The sequence below is a fragment of the Microcaecilia unicolor genome, chromosome 3 (assembly GCF_901765095.1).
Source record: "Microcaecilia unicolor chromosome 3, aMicUni1.1, whole genome shotgun sequence".
In the NCBI taxonomy this organism is placed as follows: Eukaryota; Metazoa; Chordata; class Amphibia; order Gymnophiona; family Siphonopidae; genus Microcaecilia; species Microcaecilia unicolor.
The window spans coordinates 477140842-477160476 of NC_044033.1; the positions used below are offsets into that span (position 1 = coordinate 477140842).

General features: G+C 43.1%; 1 protein-coding gene across 7 annotated transcripts in view; it reads left to right on the top strand.

The window, feature by feature from the left end:
* Positions 1–19635, top strand: part of RIMS1 (regulating synaptic membrane exocytosis 1) — an 871728-nt gene that overhangs the window by 126980 nt on the left and 725113 nt on the right. For 4 of the 7 annotated variants that reach the window (XM_030199021.1, XM_030199022.1, XM_030199023.1 and 1 more), the window contains exons 5-6: positions 4679–4686; positions 15855–15876. The exons of 2 other annotated variants lie outside the window; for them this stretch is intronic. In XM_030199021.1, the coding sequence (XP_030054881.1) occupies positions 4679–4686; positions 15855–15876 (30 nt within the window). Of the gene's footprint in view, positions 1–4678; positions 4687–8287; positions 8303–15854; positions 15877–19635 lie in introns of all 7 variants that reach the window. One more of the 7 variants, XM_030199020.1, reaches the window with a different exon arrangement.

A 19635-nucleotide genomic window follows, 5' to 3' on the forward strand; every position in this document is an offset into this window, starting at 1 on the left:
GGGCCCAGGCCCCTGTGGCCCCAGGCCCCTGTGGCCCCACGCAGATATGCCCTTGATTGGAACTGAAAGTGGTGTATGTAGGATCTGGGCACATTTAGTTCTAATACACTTGTGACAGAAAAATAGACATAAGGATAGTGGATCTTCCACAAATCCCACACAAGCTTTTTGTATTGTATACTCAGTATGGCTCCATTTTGAGAATCCATCTTCTGCTTTCCTTGGCTCAATCCATGGGTCCCTTTGCAGTTAGGCACTGCAGGGGCATAGCCAGACACCTAATTTTGGGTGGGCCTGGGCCCAAGATGGGTGGGCAGAAGAATTCTGCCTTGTCCCACAAGTGATTTGATCTCTCCCTCTCTCGCCTGCATGCCATATGGTTTCTTAAACATCCCCCCTCCCCTACATACCTTTTAAATAGCAGATTTTCACCAGCAGAAAGTAGCAACTAATACACAGTGCTCATGTTGGCTCCACAGCCTTCCCTCTGATACAACTTCCTGTTATTGCATAGGTGGGAATACATCAGAGGGAAGGCTGTGGAGTCAGTGCGATAAGTATGTATCAGTCGTTGATCACTGCAGGCGAAGATCTGCTATTTACAAGGTATGCAGGAGGGACAGTTGTTGGGAGTTTTCAGCTGTTGGGGCTTGGGAATCCCTGCCAGCCACATCATAAGTATGCTGCTACTGGGTGGGCCTGAGCCCAAAGTGGGTGGACTCCTGGCTACGCCATAAGGAGATCCACAAGAAAAAAAAGAAAAACAACGTGATTATATCCACAAACATAATATGTTTTAAACCAAATTACAAGATCTTTTTCATATTGTTGAAAGCCGCTAAGTTGCCCTAGGACAAAGAAAACATATTTAGTCCCACCTAGCCTGACCAAACATTTATAAGGATATGCAAGAAAAAATGTTGCGCCAAGATTCCTCGTTTCTTGTTGTAATGCCAGAAATGCCTTCCTTCTCTCTTGTGTAGCCCTGGTAACGTCTGGATATATCCAGATTTCTTGTCCACAGAATAATGCTTTAGAATTCCAAAAATAAAGCTTCATTACTAAATTCAAGTCCTGTTCAAAAAAACAAAGCTAACCAAAAGCATGGCACTTTGAGATACTTAAGACACTGAATCTTCCAAGATTGCAGAAATATTATTTAAATCTGTTTGAGCATTTTGAACACGCCATGAGAATCTATTGAAGCAACTGGTAAATAATACATTTTATTTATTTTGGAATAGAAGATTGAGGAATTTTCAAAATTTCCAAAAGATATTTAAAAAAAATAAATCCAGGGTAGGCAAAGCAGGATAAACATGAAAGTTTAACAAATGAAGATTGAGTCCTTTTACTAAGGTGGGCTAACAGATTTAGCATGCATTAAATGATAAGGCAACCAGTATCCCCGGATTCTATATATTGAGCCTAGCATTTCACGCCAAAATCCAAATGAATTCTATAACTTTAGATACAAGAGTGCTAAGTGGTGGAATTCACTTCCAATGGCAATCAAGGGCCAGCCAAAGACTGAAAAGTCTTCTCTTTGAGAGGTTTCTATCCATTGATATAGTATTTTAGATTGCAACTGGCCATCAATTTGATATTTTCTTTATGCCTTTGTAAACCTTATCTGTTGTTTATTTACTGTTAGCCACATTGTACTCGTATATGTTCTGGATTATGTGGGGTATAAATGTCAAAATAAATAAATAAAAATGAACACTAATTAACAATAAATAGAATGTACATGCACAAATTGCTAAGCATATTCTGTATTGCAGAGCAGTGGCGTAGCTATGTGGGGCCTGAGGGGGCCTGGGCCCTCGTAGATTTGGCCCTGGCCCCCTGCCGATGATCCCCTTGAACCCCCCCTCCCACCACCAACTCTCCCCCCGCCGTCGCTGCCCACCCCGTCGCCGCATCAGATACCTTTTTTGCTGGCGGGGGTCCCCGAACCCCACCAGCCGAAGAGAGTCTTCTTCAGTGCCGGACTATCGCCTTCATTCAATGAACCTCCTGGTGCGATCAGCTGTTTTGACGCCTTACGTCCTGCACCATGCATGTAGCCCTGTGCAGGACGTAAGGCGTCAAAACAGGTGATCTCACCAGGAACTTCGTTGAATGAAGGCGCTACTCCGGCACTGAAGAAGACTCTCCGGCTGGCGGGGTTCGGGGACCCCCGCCAGCAAACAAGGTATCTGATGAGGCGGCGGGGCAGGCAGCGATGGCGGGGGAGGGTTGGTGGCGGGAGGGGGGTTCAAGGGGGTCGTCGGCAGGCCAGCAGGGGGGTCCAATGTGGCGGTGGCGGCTCGGGTGGAGCAGCGGCTAAACAGTGCCCCCCACCTCGGGCTCTGGCCCCCCTCCTGGCGAGGTCTGGCTACGCCCCTCCTGCAGAGTGCCTAAATTTTAATGTGTGCAGGCAAAAAGGGAGTGGTTAAGGGCAGGGAAATGAGCATTTCATGGGCATTCTAAAATTTATAAACAAATGAGAGCTTGTAGAGTACCTCCTTGTTAATCCTTAACCAATCAAGTGTAGCGATCTCTACTATAAAAACTTCAATGTGGTGTAACAATTAGTTTTTTTAGTTTTTTTAGGAGGAAAAGCCTCAAACACAGGTGGATACTCCTTTGTTGAATCCAACTTAAGGGAGCACCACCCAATTATCATTGGCTAAAAAACCTCCTCTGATATTTTTTGTGACCCTCAACTGATTTGATTTCATTTACTGATGTATTGATAAAGCGAGGATCACTTATCTTTTTATGTATATGTATATCAGTCTTCCTAATCCTGTCCACGTCCCAACTTCGGCCCAAGTTTCGCCTCCTGTATCAGGGTCCGCGGGATACTTTCGACTGAAGTATATTCAACGCTTCGTTGTCTATCTTATTCTAAAATTTACTCATGTAATTATAGAATAAGGCTCAATGTGCTTAAATCTACATGCTGGGATTTACACCATGTTTTCATTGGTGAAATGGACATTCATAGTTTTAGGCACTGGGATATCAACTAAGTGTATTTTATATATCATGCCTAAATCTAGGCGCCACTTATAGAATACACTTAGGCAGAAATGTTTTCCATGGGATTTTTTTAGCAGCCATACATAGAATCTCCCCCTATATTCCTATAGACGCCTTATCATTTAGCGCCTACTAATCGTTAGCTTGCACTAAATCTGTTAGCGCACATTAGTAAAAGGATCCCTAAGTCTCCTATTAAAATTTTAAATTTCCTCAATTTTCCGCTGAACCAAAAGTTTATCTTTTGTGGTAACAGTTTGAAAATCCTGGAGTACCTTCACATTCTCCTGCATTTGTTGAATCTGAACAGAGTGGTCCTTTTTAATTATGGCGACTTCCTAATTTTTTTGCAGATAAACTTTTGATAGAAAACTATAATGCATATACAATTCAAGATACTGACATTATTGATAAATCTTTGAATAATGATGCTCCCACTGCACTGGCAACCGCTTTAAGAATTTACTTAAAATGTATTTGATGAACACACTCTTTGTGTTCATCAAATACATTTTTATTACGTATTCCTTCTTGTATGCATATCTGCCTAGACGATTACAGAACTAAGATATTTTTTGTTGAAGGGTTTCACTTGTGGAATGCACTTCCTGAAAGCTTGTGCAACTTGAAAAACTATGTACAATTTTGAAAACCTTTTAAAGGCATTACTGTTCAAAGAAGTTTCAAGTGTATTGAAAGTTTGCTATCCCGACCTACAGTAAAACCATCAGAGCAGAGTATAATCTAAAAATAGAGGACATCTGACTCACTACATACAGAAAGTACAAGGGATAGAATGACAATCTCGATAGAAAAAAGGGTTGGGGGGAAAACAGTAGGGTATCATACTTGGGTCCTAAGGTTCTATGATAGGAAATACATGCTTTTAACATAAGATGTGAACCGCATTTATTTCTCATTTATTAATTTTTATCTGCTGAAATATCCAAATATACAGCCCACAGACTAATGTATCACTGCAGGAAAATAGATATTTTGGAAGAAAAAAAACCCCAAACATTTTCTGAGCACTTCCTTGGCTCCTCCTTAACCTTTTCCTTTTTTAAAATAAATAAATACATAAATAAATAAATAAATAAAAGCAGCAGCTATAGAATAAATAGAAACTGAGAAATATTTTGAATTTTTAGGATCATGCCCATGCAGTTAAAAGCCTTGTAAATAGTTAACTTCTCAAAAGATTTACAGGGGCAAATCAATAAACTGGCATCTCAATTTAGGTGCCCCCATTACCACGTGCTTATCAATTTTAAAACAACATTTTGGCACCAAGATTCCATTATAGAATTGTAGCGTAATGATGGCATTGGCACGCCCATGTTTAGGCATGTCTTCTTATGCCATGGCAAGTCTATAAAGTATGCATGGAATTGGGAGGCATGGCCATGGCCAACCCATGCTCTGCCCACATCTATGCCCCCCCCCCCCCCCGCAGTTAGGCACTTTGGCACTTAGGTGCTATCTTATAGAATAATGCCTAATGCACATGGAGGGGCATTTTCGATATCACATCTAAGTTCAACTGGATGTTTTGCTAAAAATACCCAAAATTCAAATGTGGAATATAGTCATTGTCAAAACAGAAAAAAACAACTATCTTTTTATTTTGAAAATGGCTACTTGCTAGATGTTTTTGTGCTCTGACCATTTATATTTTTGGTCTATTTTTGAAAATAAAAATGTCCAAGTGAAAAATGCACAAAATCAAGCCATTGGGATATAGGAGGAGCCAGCATACATTATAGTAGACTGGCCACACAGACATCCCAGGATAGCAGTGGGGCAACTTAGGGGGCACTGCAGTGGACTTAAAAATAAATGTTTCCAGGTACACATCTCCCTTATCTTGTCTGCTGAGTCCCCCAAAACCCACTACCCTCCATGGTATACCACTATAACAGCCCTTATGGGTGAAGGGGGACACCTTTATGTGGGTATAGTGGGTTTCTGGTGAGTTTTGGAGGGCTCAGAGTTTCCACAACTGTAACAGATAGGGGGAGGTATGGCCCTGGGTCCACAAGTCTGCAGTGCACTGCACCTACCATTAGACTACTCCAGGGACCTGCATGCTGCTCTAATGGACCTGAGTATAACATCTCAAGCAGGCATAGAGGCCAGTAAGTAATGTTTTTAATCACATTTTTGGGGGGTGGGAGGAGGTTAGTGACCACTGGTGGAATAAGGGGAGGTTATCCAATGGTCAGCTGGTCATCTAGGGCACTTTTTGAACTTATAGTCCTGGATGCTTTTGTTTTGTTCCATTATGGCAGAAAAATGTCCAAGTGTTAGGAAAGCCCAGAGATCTTGTCTGTAACATGCCCCTGACACACCCTGTAGTGATTTGAATGCACCCTTGACAGACTTCCTAGAAAAACATCTAAAAATTGTGTTTGAAAATATCAATTTGGACGGTTTTTGTGAGAAAAATGTCCAAATGCAGATTTATGCCACTTTTTGGACGTTTTTCTCTTTTGAAAATGAGCCCCATAGGCACTCAGCTGTCAATTAATGGTGCCTTTGACGTGCACAAGTGGTGTATACCTCTAGGCTACAGTTTGTAGAATTACCCTGTTACAATCTTCAAATTAACTGTGAAGGTTACGTATATAAAATCAAACTGAAATAGTTTTGGTGATGACTATCATTATTAGAGTATAAAAGACAAATGCTTTACAAAAAAAAACCTTGTAAAGGTTTAATATAGTATTACTAAGTATGCTCACTAGATATTGCTTCAGGATAAACAAAGATTTAGGGAGAAAACAGCCTTTTGAGTCAAGGGGGAGGAATTAATATAGGGTTATTTTTGCCCATCACTAATGTAAACCCACTTAAGTCTAAGGGCCCTGTTTACTAAGAAGTGCTAACATTTTTAGCATGCACTAATGCTAGTGACACCCATATATTCCTATGGGTGTCTCTAGTGTTAGCGTATGCTAATTTTTAGTGCATGCTAAAAACATTAGCACGCCTATAGTGCTGCTTAGTAAACAGGGCCCTTAATGTCCACAATTACATTTTATCACAGTAGATCTGCTGAAATGCATAATCGCTGCATTTTCCTTTTGTAAAATACCACCAGAATTAAGCATGTCCTGACCTGGATATCTGAATTCTGATTTCAGTGTTGTATGTTATTCCCTTACGTCTTCTGTACCAACATTTACCTTATGTTCTATGTACTAATATTTGGGCCTTGGTTACTAAACCGCATTATAGGTACGTTAGCGTCTTTAACACGTGTTAACCATGTACGTACGTCAACCGTGTATGTGCCTACAATATCCCTATAGGCGTCTAAATGATTAGCGCGTGCACTAATTGTAGGTGTGTTAAAAATGATAACACGCCTTAGTAAACAGGGCCCTTTATTTTGTTTTCTTTGTGACGAATTTTGGTTTAATTGAGTTTCAATGTACAATTGTTCTCCTTAATTTGGATTTGTCATCCGCCTAGAACTACAAAGTTAGGTGCCAAAATTCAATTAAATTAGAGGCCAATATTCAATCTGTGGGAGGCATCCCACCTAAGTGCCACAATTGGCATTGACCCCAGATATTGAATGTCGGACTGTTTCCGGTGACCGGCATTGAATACCTGGGTTTTTTTGGCCAGCTCAAACTTAGGGGCCCTTTTACTAAGGTGCGCTGAAAAATGGCCTGCACTAGTGTAGGCACGTGTATTGGATGCGTGCAGGTCCATTTTTCAGCGCACCTGCAAAAATCGCCTTATTTTGGCCGAAAGTGGACGTGCAGCAAAATAAAAATTGGCACGCATCCATTGTGGGCCTGAGACCTTACTGCCACCCATTCACTTAGCAGTGAGGTCTCACGCATTAACCGTGCGGTAATCGTCTACGCGCATATAATGCCGGGCAGTAACTCCAAATTCACTTAGGCGCCTACGTGGCTTAGTAAAAGGGCCCCTTAACCGACTTTGTCAATATTTGGCACTGGCCAGTTAAATTTGAGCGGTTCGATTTGGCAGTCCGATTTTGCTGCTAAGCGTAGCAAGTCAGCGACGAATATTGACGGTTAGTGCATAATATAGCTGGTTATCTTTTTTGGGGCTAACCGGCAATATTCAATGGAGATAACCAGTTATCTTGCACTGAATATTAGCAGTTAGGCGCAAAAATGCTATTTAACCGGTCAGCGGCCATTTGTGGCCAGTTAAATAGTGCTGAATATTGGCCAGCAAGCATCCAGCAGTATAAAACGATAGTGAAGTATAAGTACACAAAGCAAAACTACCCGACACTATAGATAATCATCACACACATCATGCTTTAAGGCTGATGACAGCTTTGTTATCTGCTCTGAATAAGCCTAATTAGCACGTCTATAATAAATGTATTTGTGGCTTCTAACTAGTGTGCTAAGACTTTCAGAACTGGTACAAAATGCTTAGTTAACGTTTTGAGGTAAAGTTTTAAAGCACTATAGAGATACGATGTGTATGATTTTTAAGAATGCAGCATTCACACCTAGGTACATAAAAAGCATCTGTACTCAACTGCATAGCCATTTAGTACTCTTACACAGTACTGCAAAACCCTTATAGGATATGACTCTGTCAGGAGACTAGCTAAGTGGTACTCTTATGCTGTATAGTGCACAAAAACACTCAGGGGGAAAGTTATCAACGTGAGCTGCCATTAAGATGGGTTCCTTTACCACAAGCCGTGCAATGAGATCTTATGCTAAAATAGTCCAACGTGTGGTAAAATAACCCATCTTGATAAGTTCCTCTCTGTGCGGGAATTCTGGTGTGCTGGCCCAAACACAGTATATAATTTCACTGGCTTCCTATCCGTTTCAGCATACAGTTCAAACTCCTCTTATTGACCTATAAGTGCATTCACTCTGCAGCTCCTCAGTACCTCTCCACTCTCATCTTTCCCTACATTCCTCCCCGGGAACTCCGTTCACTGGGTAAATCTCTCTTATCTGCACCCTTCTCCTCCACCGCTAACTCCAGACTCCATTCCTTTTATCTTGCTGCACCATATGCCTGGAATAGACTTCCTGAACCGGTACGTCAAGCTCCATCTCTGGCCGTCTTCAAATCTAAGCTAAAAGCCCACCATTTTGATGCTGCTTTTCACTTGTTCAGAACCTTTATTTTATCATCCTGACTTTAATATTTCCTTATCTCTTGTTTGTTCTGTCTGTCTGTCCTAATTAGATTGTAAGCTCTGTCGAGCAGGTATGTCTCTTCATGTTCAAGTGTACAGTGCTGCGTATGTCTAGTAGCGCTTTAGAAATGATAAATAGTAGTAGTAGAAAAAGTAATTTCTGCTGCAGCAGATTATGGGCTCCTTTTACAAAGCCAAGTTAGTGATTCTGGTGCGGCAAATACGATGAAGCCCATTCATTTCCTATGGGCTTCATCACATTTGCCACACCAGAATCGCTAGAGCAGCTTTGTAAAAGGAGCCCTATATTAACTGTGTATGCAGTCCTGAAACAGCTTGTTATCTATTTTGTCTGTAAAGAGTTAAGAGAAGCAGTGGCGTAGCTACGTGGGGCCAGGGGGGCCTGGGCCCCCATAGATTTGGCCCAGGACCCCCCTGCCGACGACCCTCTCGACCCCCGCCACCAACCCACCATCGCCGTTGCCTGCCTTTGCTGGCGGGGGACCCCAACCCCCGCCAGCCGAGGTCCTCTTCTTCCCGTAAAAGGCTTCCTTCTGTTTCTGACGTCCTGCACGTACAACATGCAGGACGTCAGAAACAGAAGGAAGCCTTGCGCGGGAAGAAGAGGACCTCAGCTGGTGGGGTTTGGGGTCCCTGCCAGCAAAGGTAGGCGACGGCGGGTTGGCGGCGGGAGGGGGCGTCTAGAGGGTCGTCGGCAGGGGGGCCAAAGTTGGTGGTGGTGGCGGCGGGGCCGGCAATAGCAGGGGGGTCGGCGGCACTGGGGGGGGGGGCTAAAATGTGCCCCCTCACCTTGGGCTCTGGATCCCCCTCCCGCCAAAGTCTGGCTACGCCCCTGAAGAGAAGCTAGTGTCCCTGTGGCTAGTGACTTGCATAGTAAAGGGGGGGGGGGGGTATTATCAATGCGGGCTACTGTTATGTTGGGTCATTTTACTGCAAGTAGGGTTATTTTAGCACAGGGTCCCAGTTTATGCAATGAGACGCTGTGCTAAAATAACCCAACATACAGTAACAGTAGCCCACATTAATAACTTTCCTCTTAAATATTACTGTGTTCATTTTGGAGCTCATTTTCGAAACAGAAAAACATTTTAAAAGTGTCATAAAGCAGCATTTGAATGTTTTTCTTGCCAAAACATCCAAATTGGTATTAAAAAAAAAATCATTTTGATATGCAGTTTGTCACAGAACATGTTACACCTTTATGTGTTCACTACCACTGGCTCCCAGTGGAGTGTAGACCTCAGTATGAAATTTTGATCTTGATCCATAAGGTGTTGTAGGGAGCGACGCCAACCTATTTAGTCTCTTTGATATGCTTTTATAATCCGCAACATACTTTACAGTCTGTAAATTCTGTCTTATTATCCCTTCCTAGCACACAGCAGGGATATCTTACAATTATGCGAGGTAGTGGTTTTTTTTTACATGCCCCCCATCTATGGAATCATCTCCAGTAAGATTTATGGAGGAAATGTCTCTGAGTCAATTTAAATTGAAGTATCATATTTTCATTGGTGCAAATGGCGGTGCCTAAATTTACACATGAACCCTGCGCTTGAACAGTGTTCTATAAATCATGCCTAACTTAAAGTGTGCCTTATAGAAAAGCATTTTTTCAGTGCTGATTGTTTAGGTGCCTTACATAAAATCCCCCCCCCCCCCCCTTAAGGAGTGAGAAAATGCTTCCTGCAAAGCACTTTAAATCATTTTGTGGTAATTTCCCATTTATTGCATGCTAACCATGAGTTATTTATTTTGAAAAACATTTTTGGATAGGGTATGTCATGGGTGGGGAATAGGTGTGGAAGATTTATTCAGCTAGCACGTTCTGATTAGCAAGTACTAACTCAATAATGCAGGAGCACTTATCGCCTCCTAAAAAGGTGATGGTAAGTGCTTCCAGATTAACGTTTTGCAACATTAGTGCATGACCCGCAAAAAAAAAAAAAGACAGAAAATGCTTTTAAAAGGTGCCACGTTGAATCGGGGCCTTGCACTCGGGAAAGTCCCATGTTAGGATGTGCTAAGCACAGATTTTAATGCCCTTTAGTAAAAGTGCTTTTAAAATTTTGTGGAAAATGTTATGCTCCTAGTTCTCACCATTTTGGACATCTTGTGGGACAATGAAAGAAATGTTCAGCAATAATTATAAGATAATATAAACTAAGGGGTTCTTTACTAAGGCGCGCTAACAGATTTAGGGGTCCTTTTACTAAGCTGCGGGAAAAAGGGCCCTGCGGTAATGCCAGGGCCCTTTTTACAGCAGCAGGTAAAAACCCCTTAAAAATGGCCGTGCAGTAAGATTACTCTTTATCGCATAGCCGCAGGAGGGGGAAGCACTTGCCACCACCCATTGAAGAGGCAGTAAGGGCTACCATGGTAACCCATGATGTCCAGTTACTGCCGATTTAGTGCTGCGCTATAAAATATACAAAATTTTCTGGTGCACCGGATAGGGTGCGCACTCAAGGTGGAACTACGGCCATTGGCCATGTTGGTTAGCATGCAGTAAACCCACCTTGGGCTTACTGATGCTTTGTAAAAGGGCCTCTTAGTTTGTGCTAACGATTAGCCCATGCTAAGGGGTCCTTTTACCAAGCTGCAGTAAAAAGTGTCCCATGCAGTAGTGTAGCCAGAGTTTAATTTTCAGATGGGCCTGGAGGTGGACGGTGGGCACGGGCCTCACATTTCCTCTCTACCTGCTACCACCCCTCCCCCGCCGCCACTGCATTTCCTCTACATCCACCCGCCACCGCCGCATTTCCTCTCCACCCGCTACCCCCCCCCCCCCACGACAGCCCCCTGCACATTTTTACTGACCTGAAGCGCCGTTCTCCCTCCAGCTCCGGCAATTCCCATAGCCAGCCTTCTGTCAGCGAGCGTCGTCTGAACCTCTTCTCAGCGCATCCTGCCTACTTTGCAACTTCCTGTTTTCCACAAAGGTGGGACGCAGGAAGTTGCAGAGTAGGCGGGACGTGCCTGAGAAGAGGCCCTGACAACGCGAGCTGGCAGAAGGCTGGCTATGGGAATCGCCGGTGCTGGAGGGAGAACGGCACTTAAGGGCAGTAAAAGTGAGCAGACCACGTGGATGGGGAGAGCGGGCAGAAGAGGCTGGGCAGGCTTGGAGCAAAAGTGGCTGGGCCTGGGCCCGTCCAGGCCCACCCGTGGCTACGCCCCTGGTCCCATGATAGCATGAGTGCATGGAATTGCCGATCGCTCAGGTTACTTTTTACCATGGCCATAAAAAACCATTTTTAAAATGAAGGTCATAAATGGCTGTGGGCAAATAACAAAAATTGATGTATGGTCATTTACTGCCTGAGCCCTAAAGGCTCACACGCTACTCAGTAGCAGGTGACGCGCGGTGATGGCCATGTGCTGCCCAATTACCTCTAGGCACAACTTAGAAAATAAATTGTATTTTCTGGGCATGGGAAATGGCATGTGGCAAGCAGAGAACTACCGCAGGGTGCCTGGGTATACGCTGAGGTAGTGCTGTTCCCGCATGTTACCCATGCAGTAGCCCTACTGCACTTTGGTAAAAGGGCCCCTAAATGATAAGGTGCCCATAGGAATATAATGGCCATCTTATCATTTAGCAAGCACTAAGGGGTCCTTTTACTAAGACACGTAGGCGCCTACACGCGTACAATGAGAGTCAAATTAGAACTACCGTCCAGCTACTGCGTGTCCCGGGACGTAATTCTAATTTCTATGTGTGTCCAAAAATGCACGGCAGAAAATAATTTCTATTTTCTTTCACGTGGTGCTAACCGGGCAGTAATCAGCAGTGTATGCATGCTAAGTCAATAGGTGGCGGTAAGGTCTCAGGCCCAAAATGGACGCGCACTGATTTTTATTTTGCTGTATGTCCATTTTCTGCAAAAAAAGAGGCCTTTTTCACAGGCATGCTGAAAAATGGACCTGCACGCGTCCAATATATGCGTCTACACCAACGCAGGCCATTTTTCAGGGCACCTTAGTAAAAAGGCCCCTAAATCTGTTAGCGCGCCTTACTAAAAGGACCCCTAATACTGCTGAATAGGCAAATCTATGCAAATATGCTACAAAATTACTGCAGGAAACTGGAGTTTGTGCTTATAACTGATCTATATTTGCATATCTGATTATTAAATCTTAAAACTAATGAAAAAGAAAAATATTTCCCTTTTCTTTGTTTCCTCATATTTCCTCTTTAGGGAGAATAAAATCTTACAACTTGATTCTATTGGTGACTTACTGTTCTATTCTTACAATGCAAGTGTGATTTTAAACAGCTGGGGCATGACATATCAAAGTCCAACGATCCGTAATTTCCCACATCTTTGATTAAAAATTGGCAGCACATTGGCTACCCTCCAGTCCTTAGATACTGTAGCAGATTTTAATGAGACATAACAGATTATCATTAGCAGGTCTGCAATGTCATATCTGAGTTCAGAACTCTGGAGTAAAACCATAACATCCTCTTGATTTATTGCCATTTTGCTTGTCACTTTGCTCTAATATATTGTACAATTTAACAGTCATTTACTGCAACTACTCTCTAAATCATCACCTTTAATAAATGGGTCCAGTGTGAATATCTCCCCAGCGTCCTCCTCAGTAAAATCTGAAGCAAAGAATTCATTTAGGGAGAAATTTCAGCCCATGGCGGTCGGCATTTTTGTAGTCGCCTACTACTGTGGGCTGAATTAGGTCCAGATATGCAGTATCAGAGGAAACTCTCAACTTCATTGGTTGACAGTAAATCAAAGCTAAAGGGAAAAACTGGAGACACTCATGTTTTAGGTGAATAAGATTTATTATTCCCAGTGCTTGAATTATACATTAATGGGATGACCTGTGTTCCATCTGAAAATAAAATATAGGAATAATACTAGATTCAGCTATGGCTTTAAGGATTGCATGTGCTGCATTTAGCCAAGAGAGCTCAATGGTTTGTGAATTGGTGCTGAATAGACTAAGGTGCCCTTTTACTAAACCAAGTTAAGTGCTAACATTACATTGTGCTTATATATTGTTTTATACCAAATAATTTTAAGCGGTTTACAATAATAAAACCAAGGCAAACCCTTGGCACACACAATACATTCAAAAAGCCTTACCACAAAATACTTTTTGCAGTAATTTGCCTGTCACTATGCGCTAACTCTGTGCGGAGAATGGGCATGGAAGTGTTAACCAGCTATCATATTTGCATATACCCTGAAGGAAAGGAGAAACAGGGGTGATACGCTACAGACATTCAAATATTTGAAAGATATTAATCTACAAACAAACCTTTTCCAGAGATGGGAAGATGGTAGAACTAGAGGACATGAATTGAGGTCGGAGGGGGGCAGACACAGGAATAATGTCATGAAGTATTTTTTCACTGAGAGAGTGGGTAGATACCTGGAATGCCCTCCCACGGGAGATGGTGGAGGTGAAAACAGTAACTGAATTCAAAAATGCATGGAATAAACACCAAGGAATCCTTTTTAGAAGGAATGGATCTAAACAAGCTGTGATTAGTTGGCAACCCCAATAATTGGGAAGCTAAACTAGTGGTGGGCAGACGCCTACGGTCTGTGCCCTGATCATGGCTGGACAGATTCAACTTCAGAAGCTGGAGAACAAGGCCAGTTCTGGGCAGACCACTATGGTTTATGCCCTGAAAATGGCAAGGACAAATCAAGATCAGGTGTACATATGAAGTAAAACTTGGTGTAAATCCTGCTGCCTAAATTAGGCATGGAACAGGTGTATTCTATAACAGTGCACATAGATTTGAGAAATGCCCATGACCTGCCCATTCCACGTCCATGGCCACACCCCCTTTTCAACTATGAGACTTAGAATTTACATGCATCACATTGCTGAAAATGCTTTGACAGTTGTGCGTGTAATTTCTAATTATTGCCAATTAGTGTCAATAATTGCTTAAGTGGCAATTATCGACACTGTTTGGCTTGTTAACTCATTAACTTGTGCATGCAAATCTGGAATACGACTGGTTAGCATGTGCAACTTTAGTCGTGCTATATAGAATCGGGGGGGGGGGGGGGGTTAGGATACAGGAAAGTCCCACATTAAAACTTGCTAAGCCCATATTCTAACACGGCTTAGTAAAACGGCCCTTAAGATAAGTCTATTTTATGTGCATTCAAAAATAAATTTTCTAAAAAGTGCAACATTCTGTTTCTGAGAAAGTACTTTGAGAATTTCTGCATTTTGTAAGGAAATTGAGGCTCATGTGATGTCCCTTTAATGTGGATATGTTATATAGCCAGTAGTTTTGCTGGTTTAAAAATTACAACTTACATTTTTTAGACATTTGGCTCTTTATTGGTGTACTATTGAGTGTGACTTTTGTTTTTATGATTTATGTTGAAATCTGTCCTATTCCTAGACTTCACCTGTAGCTGAAGCTTGAAAGTCAAATATGGTTGCATAAAATGAAAGAATGTGTGCATAGTGGTTTCAAAAGATCCAGGTATTGTAATTTATTAGTGAGCCCTATTTGACCCTGGATCAAAATCACAGATAGCCACCACAACATTCTAACCAGTGGTCAGGTAGCTTTAACTATAATTAATGACATCACAATGGGCCCGAATCTTTATATGGCACCTAAAATTAATGCGTGTTAGGCAATCACGCCTAAGCATATTCAAAATACCCTGATGCACGGTATGCAGAGTACACGTAGGCATAGTTCATGTGTGTAAATCTACTCACATCCATTAACGCCAACAAAAAGCTGGTGTAAATCCTTGCACGTAGATTTACATGCACTGGCCCATATTTTATAACAATGCGTGTAGATTTTGGAACGCTCATAAAATGCCCAGGACACGCCCATTTCCATGCTCCTAGCCACACCCGTTTTTGCCTGTGTGCATTAGAATTTAGGTGCACTACATTACAGAATACATTTAGCAATGCACTCATGTAAATTCTAATTTTTGCCAATTAGTGCTCGTTATTGCTTGTTAAGAGCTGTTAACACTTAACAGCTTGTTAATCTATGCACGTAGTTATAGAATACACCTAGATTTATGTGCAGAACCATGTGTAACTCTGGGTGCGTGAAATAGAATTCGAGGGAATATGCTTTAACCACATTGGCACATCTGGAAATAGAGAAGGCAATATTTGAAGCTATTTCATTTTTACATCTATAGCAGCAATTTCCATAGATTGCCCTTCCGCTGGCACCGACCTCTTCTCCCTACTGTGGCCTGCTCTTGATGTATCTTCCTGTTTCCTTAGAGGCAGAACGCAATAGTGCAAAGAGGCCGGTGCCAGCGGCATCGCAGCTAGGCAGCCTATGGGAATCACTGCTGCTGCTGCATTTTGTAAAAGAAAAAAGTAATGTAAACGCAGGGAAGAGGGTTGAGGAGGAAAGGTGGAAGATGCCAGACCAGACATCGGTGGGGGTGGCATCTCATCCCTGCCTTGGGCAGCAGATTGCCTTGGGCTGCCCTTGGGGGCAAGCACTTATGCCAACCATAGAGCTGGTGTAAGTGCTCACACCTAAATACTGGAGATACACATTCAACTAATTCTGTAATCTGTGTGCATAAGTGTGAGCTCCATCCATACTCTTCCCAGACTTTACCCATGTGCTCATCCACCTTTCAAGTACATGCTATGTAAGATATGCGTGTGTAATCCCCCTGGTAAATTGAGTTTGAGAATTTCCCCAAGGGATTACTAGAACTGGTGTAGAACGCTCCAGATTCACTGTGGGGGGGGGGGGGGGGGGGGGACCAACATGAGTAGGAGGGTAAAGAGCCCAGCCCAGAGGGAGGTTTAGGAGAGAATAAGTGAGAAGGGATGCCATTTTAGAGTGGAGTAGCTTTAGTGAGCACATGGTCTTTGGTTGCCTTCACCCTCACAGGACCCATGAGGAGAGGGAGTATCCTGATCAGACACAATAACCTAAGGCGCATTAGCACTTTTAACATGCATTAACCATGTACGTGTGTTAACCGTGTACACGCCTACAATATTCCTGTAGGTGCCTACACAGCGCAAATGCTAATTGTAGACACTTTAAAAACACTAACAAGCCTTAGTAAACAGGGTTCTAAATATGAAAGAGAACAATTCCCTTGATCGCTCCTATGCAGTTCTGCCTTTAGACATGCAATAATTCCAGGACAGTGTAGCAATAACACTCATGCTACACAAGGCAGCAATAGGCAAATTTTACTGAATCAATATATCAAAATTCAGTATAAATATTGGGCATATATGATTCAGCAATAATAGTTTCTACACACTATAAATTGAAAAGAGAACTCAATTTGAATCAATGTATGAGATGACTCTGCCCTCAGAAATAATTAACATTGTAAGTATGCAAAGAGCCCCCGACAGGGCTTGGCCTTCTGTGTTTCCAGAAATAGTTGCTTCCTGGAAAGCTGAATTCTGCAGGGAGGATGGTGGGTCAATCAATGCTGCGGCTTACTTTTCTCTCCACATCCAGGAATATTTGTAGCAGCTTTTAACATCTACAGTAATAAGGTTAAAATCCTTTTTCAGAATTTTCTCAGGACTACCTTGGTTGACTCTGGATTTCTTAGATGTGCATCATGACCATATTAAGTTAAAACAATGCACAATGTGGTACCCTAGACTGACTCCTGCAAATGCAGCATCTTCATCATGGCTCATGCATAAGATATCACTTTTTAAAACTTCTTACATGAGCAAATATAGAACAACTAAATGAAAGATTTATGAAAGGGAAGGAAAAATCTTCAGAAAAATAATGATGGCACCTATACCTAGTGCTGCAATGTTTCAATCATAGGACAAAAAAAGAAAATCTTCCAAAAATCCTTTATAGGTGAATGCCTTCAAACAAGTTGAATAACATTTTCAATCAAAATTTCAAAAAACTAAATTCAATGAATATTGTCAAAGGACAGGATTTCAAGAAGCAAAATACATTAAAAGAAATATCTGACTATATCAGTGAACTCTTCACCCACTTCCAACGATGGCCAATGTTTCAAAAGTCTGCATCAGGGAAGTTCAGGCTGAACTTTTTAAACAGATGCTTCTACCATAATTTTTCTGAGACTTTTTCCTACCTTTTTATGAATCCTTTTTTATAAATCTTTCATTATTCTTATAAAAAATTGTGAGCTGGTTTAATGAGTTTTGTTGATGTGTATACCCAGTGCCGTAGTGAGGGTGCCTGACACCCGGGGGGGGGGGGGGGTCGCCGCTGTGCACCCCCCCCTCGGGTGCAAGGCACAGCGCCCCCCCTCCGGAGCGCTCCCTCCCCGAAACGCACCCTACCTTTCAGCGGGGGGCAGGCGGGAGGGCCGATCCGCCCCCAGTGCACGTCACTGGGAACTGCGTCGGCTCTGCTGCATCCCTGCTTTCTCTGCCCCGGAACAGGAAGTAACCTGCTCCGGGGCAGAAAGAGCAGGGAACCAGCGAGCCGACACCCCCCCCAGCGCGTGCACCCGGGGCGGACCGCCCTACTGCCCCCCCTTCCTACGCCACTGTCAGGCTTATTTTCAAAGCACTTTGGGAGGCCGGGTTTCTATGGAACTTTGGGAGGCTAAGTGCTTTGAAAATATGCCTCTGTGTATACCTCTTCTCTCCTCCCAGTCTCCCTTGTCTAGCATTCCCCTTCTCTCTACCATCCCCTTCCTATGGGTAGCAGCACCTTTTTGTTTGGGGAAACCCAGGCTCCAACCCAGCTCCATCTCCATTTCCCACACTGATTTATATTTTGTCAATTTTATATAAAACATATACCCCCCTAATTCTATAACAGAGCACTTAACGTTAGGCACCATGGAGTAGATTTTATATATCATGCCTAAAAATTCAGCGCTGAAATGAAATTCGCCTAAGTGCATTCTATGTACTTAATTTAGGCATAATTTATAGAAGAAGCCTACATTTCCATGCAGTTTATAGAATCTGCTGAGTGCCGGTACATTTGACTAAATTTAGTCACAGGCAGTTACGCCAAGTAAAACCCAATATAAATGTTGATGCCTAAATTAGGTGTGGACCGGGTATATTCTATAACAATACACATAGATTTTAGAAACGTCCATAATCTGCCCATTCTGTGCCTCTTTTCAACTATGCAACTTAGAATTTACATGCAGCAAGTTACAGAATACATTTAGACAGTTCTGTGCATAAATTCTAATTAATGTCAATTAGTGTCAATAATTGCTTGTGAATTGGCAATTATCAGTGCTGATTGGCTTGTTAACCAGCTAGGAGGAGCATAATCGAACGGTGCCGGCAACTATGTGGCCGGCGCCGCAAAGGGGCGGAGCCAACCGTATTATCGAAAAAGATGGTCGGTCATCTGTTCCTTTGATAATACGGTTGGCGCCGGCTAAATCTCAGCATATGTTGAGATCGCCAGGTGTAGAGATGGCCGGCTTCGCTTTTTGGCCATAATGGAAACCGGGCCCGGCCATCTCAAACCCGGTGAAATGCAAGCCTTTTGGTTGTGGGAGGAGCCAGCATTTGTAGTGCACTGCCCCCCCTGACATGCCAGGAAACCAACCGGGCACCCTAGGGGGCACTGCATTGGACTTCATAAATTGTTCCCAGGTGCATATCTCCCTTTCCTTGTACCCTCCAAATCCCCCCAAAACCCACTCCCCACAACTCTACACCACTACCATAGCCCTAAGGGATGAAGGGGGCACCTACATGTGGGTACAGTGGGTTTTAGGGTTTTTTGGAGGGCTCAACATTTACCACCACAAGTGTAACAGGTGGGGGGGGGGGGATGGACCTGGGTCCACCTGCCTGAAGTGCACTGCACCCACTAAATACTGCTCCATGGACCTGCATTCTGCTGTCATGGAGCTGGGTATGACATTTGAGGCTGGCATACAGGCTGGCAAAAATATGTTTTCTTTTAATTTTTTTTGGGTGGGAGAGGGTTGGTGACCACTGGGGGAGTAAGAGGAGGTGATCCCCGATTCACTCCAGTGGTCATCTGGTCAGTTGGGGCACTATTTTGAGATTTGGTCCTATAAATAAATGGACCAAGTGCAGCCAGCGAAATGCTTGTCAGAGCCGGCCATCTTTTTTCCATTATTGGGCGATGCCGGCCATCTCGTAACCAAGCCCCCATCCTGCCCCATTCCGCCTTCTGTATCCTGCCTTGAAGTTTGGCCGGCTCCGCGACGGAAAGCAGTTGGTGCCGACTAAAATCGGCTTTCGATTATACCGATTTGGCTGGGTTCAGGAGATCGCTGACCATCTCCCGATTTGAGTTGGAAGATGACCGGCGATCTCTTTCAAAAATAAGCTGGTAGGTTACATGCATTTTTCTTGAATACACTTCGATTTCCACAAGGAAGTCTCAGTGAGATATATAGAATCTGGGGACATTTGTTAGCAGAATGACGCTTTCAATCATCATTGGTCCACAATTT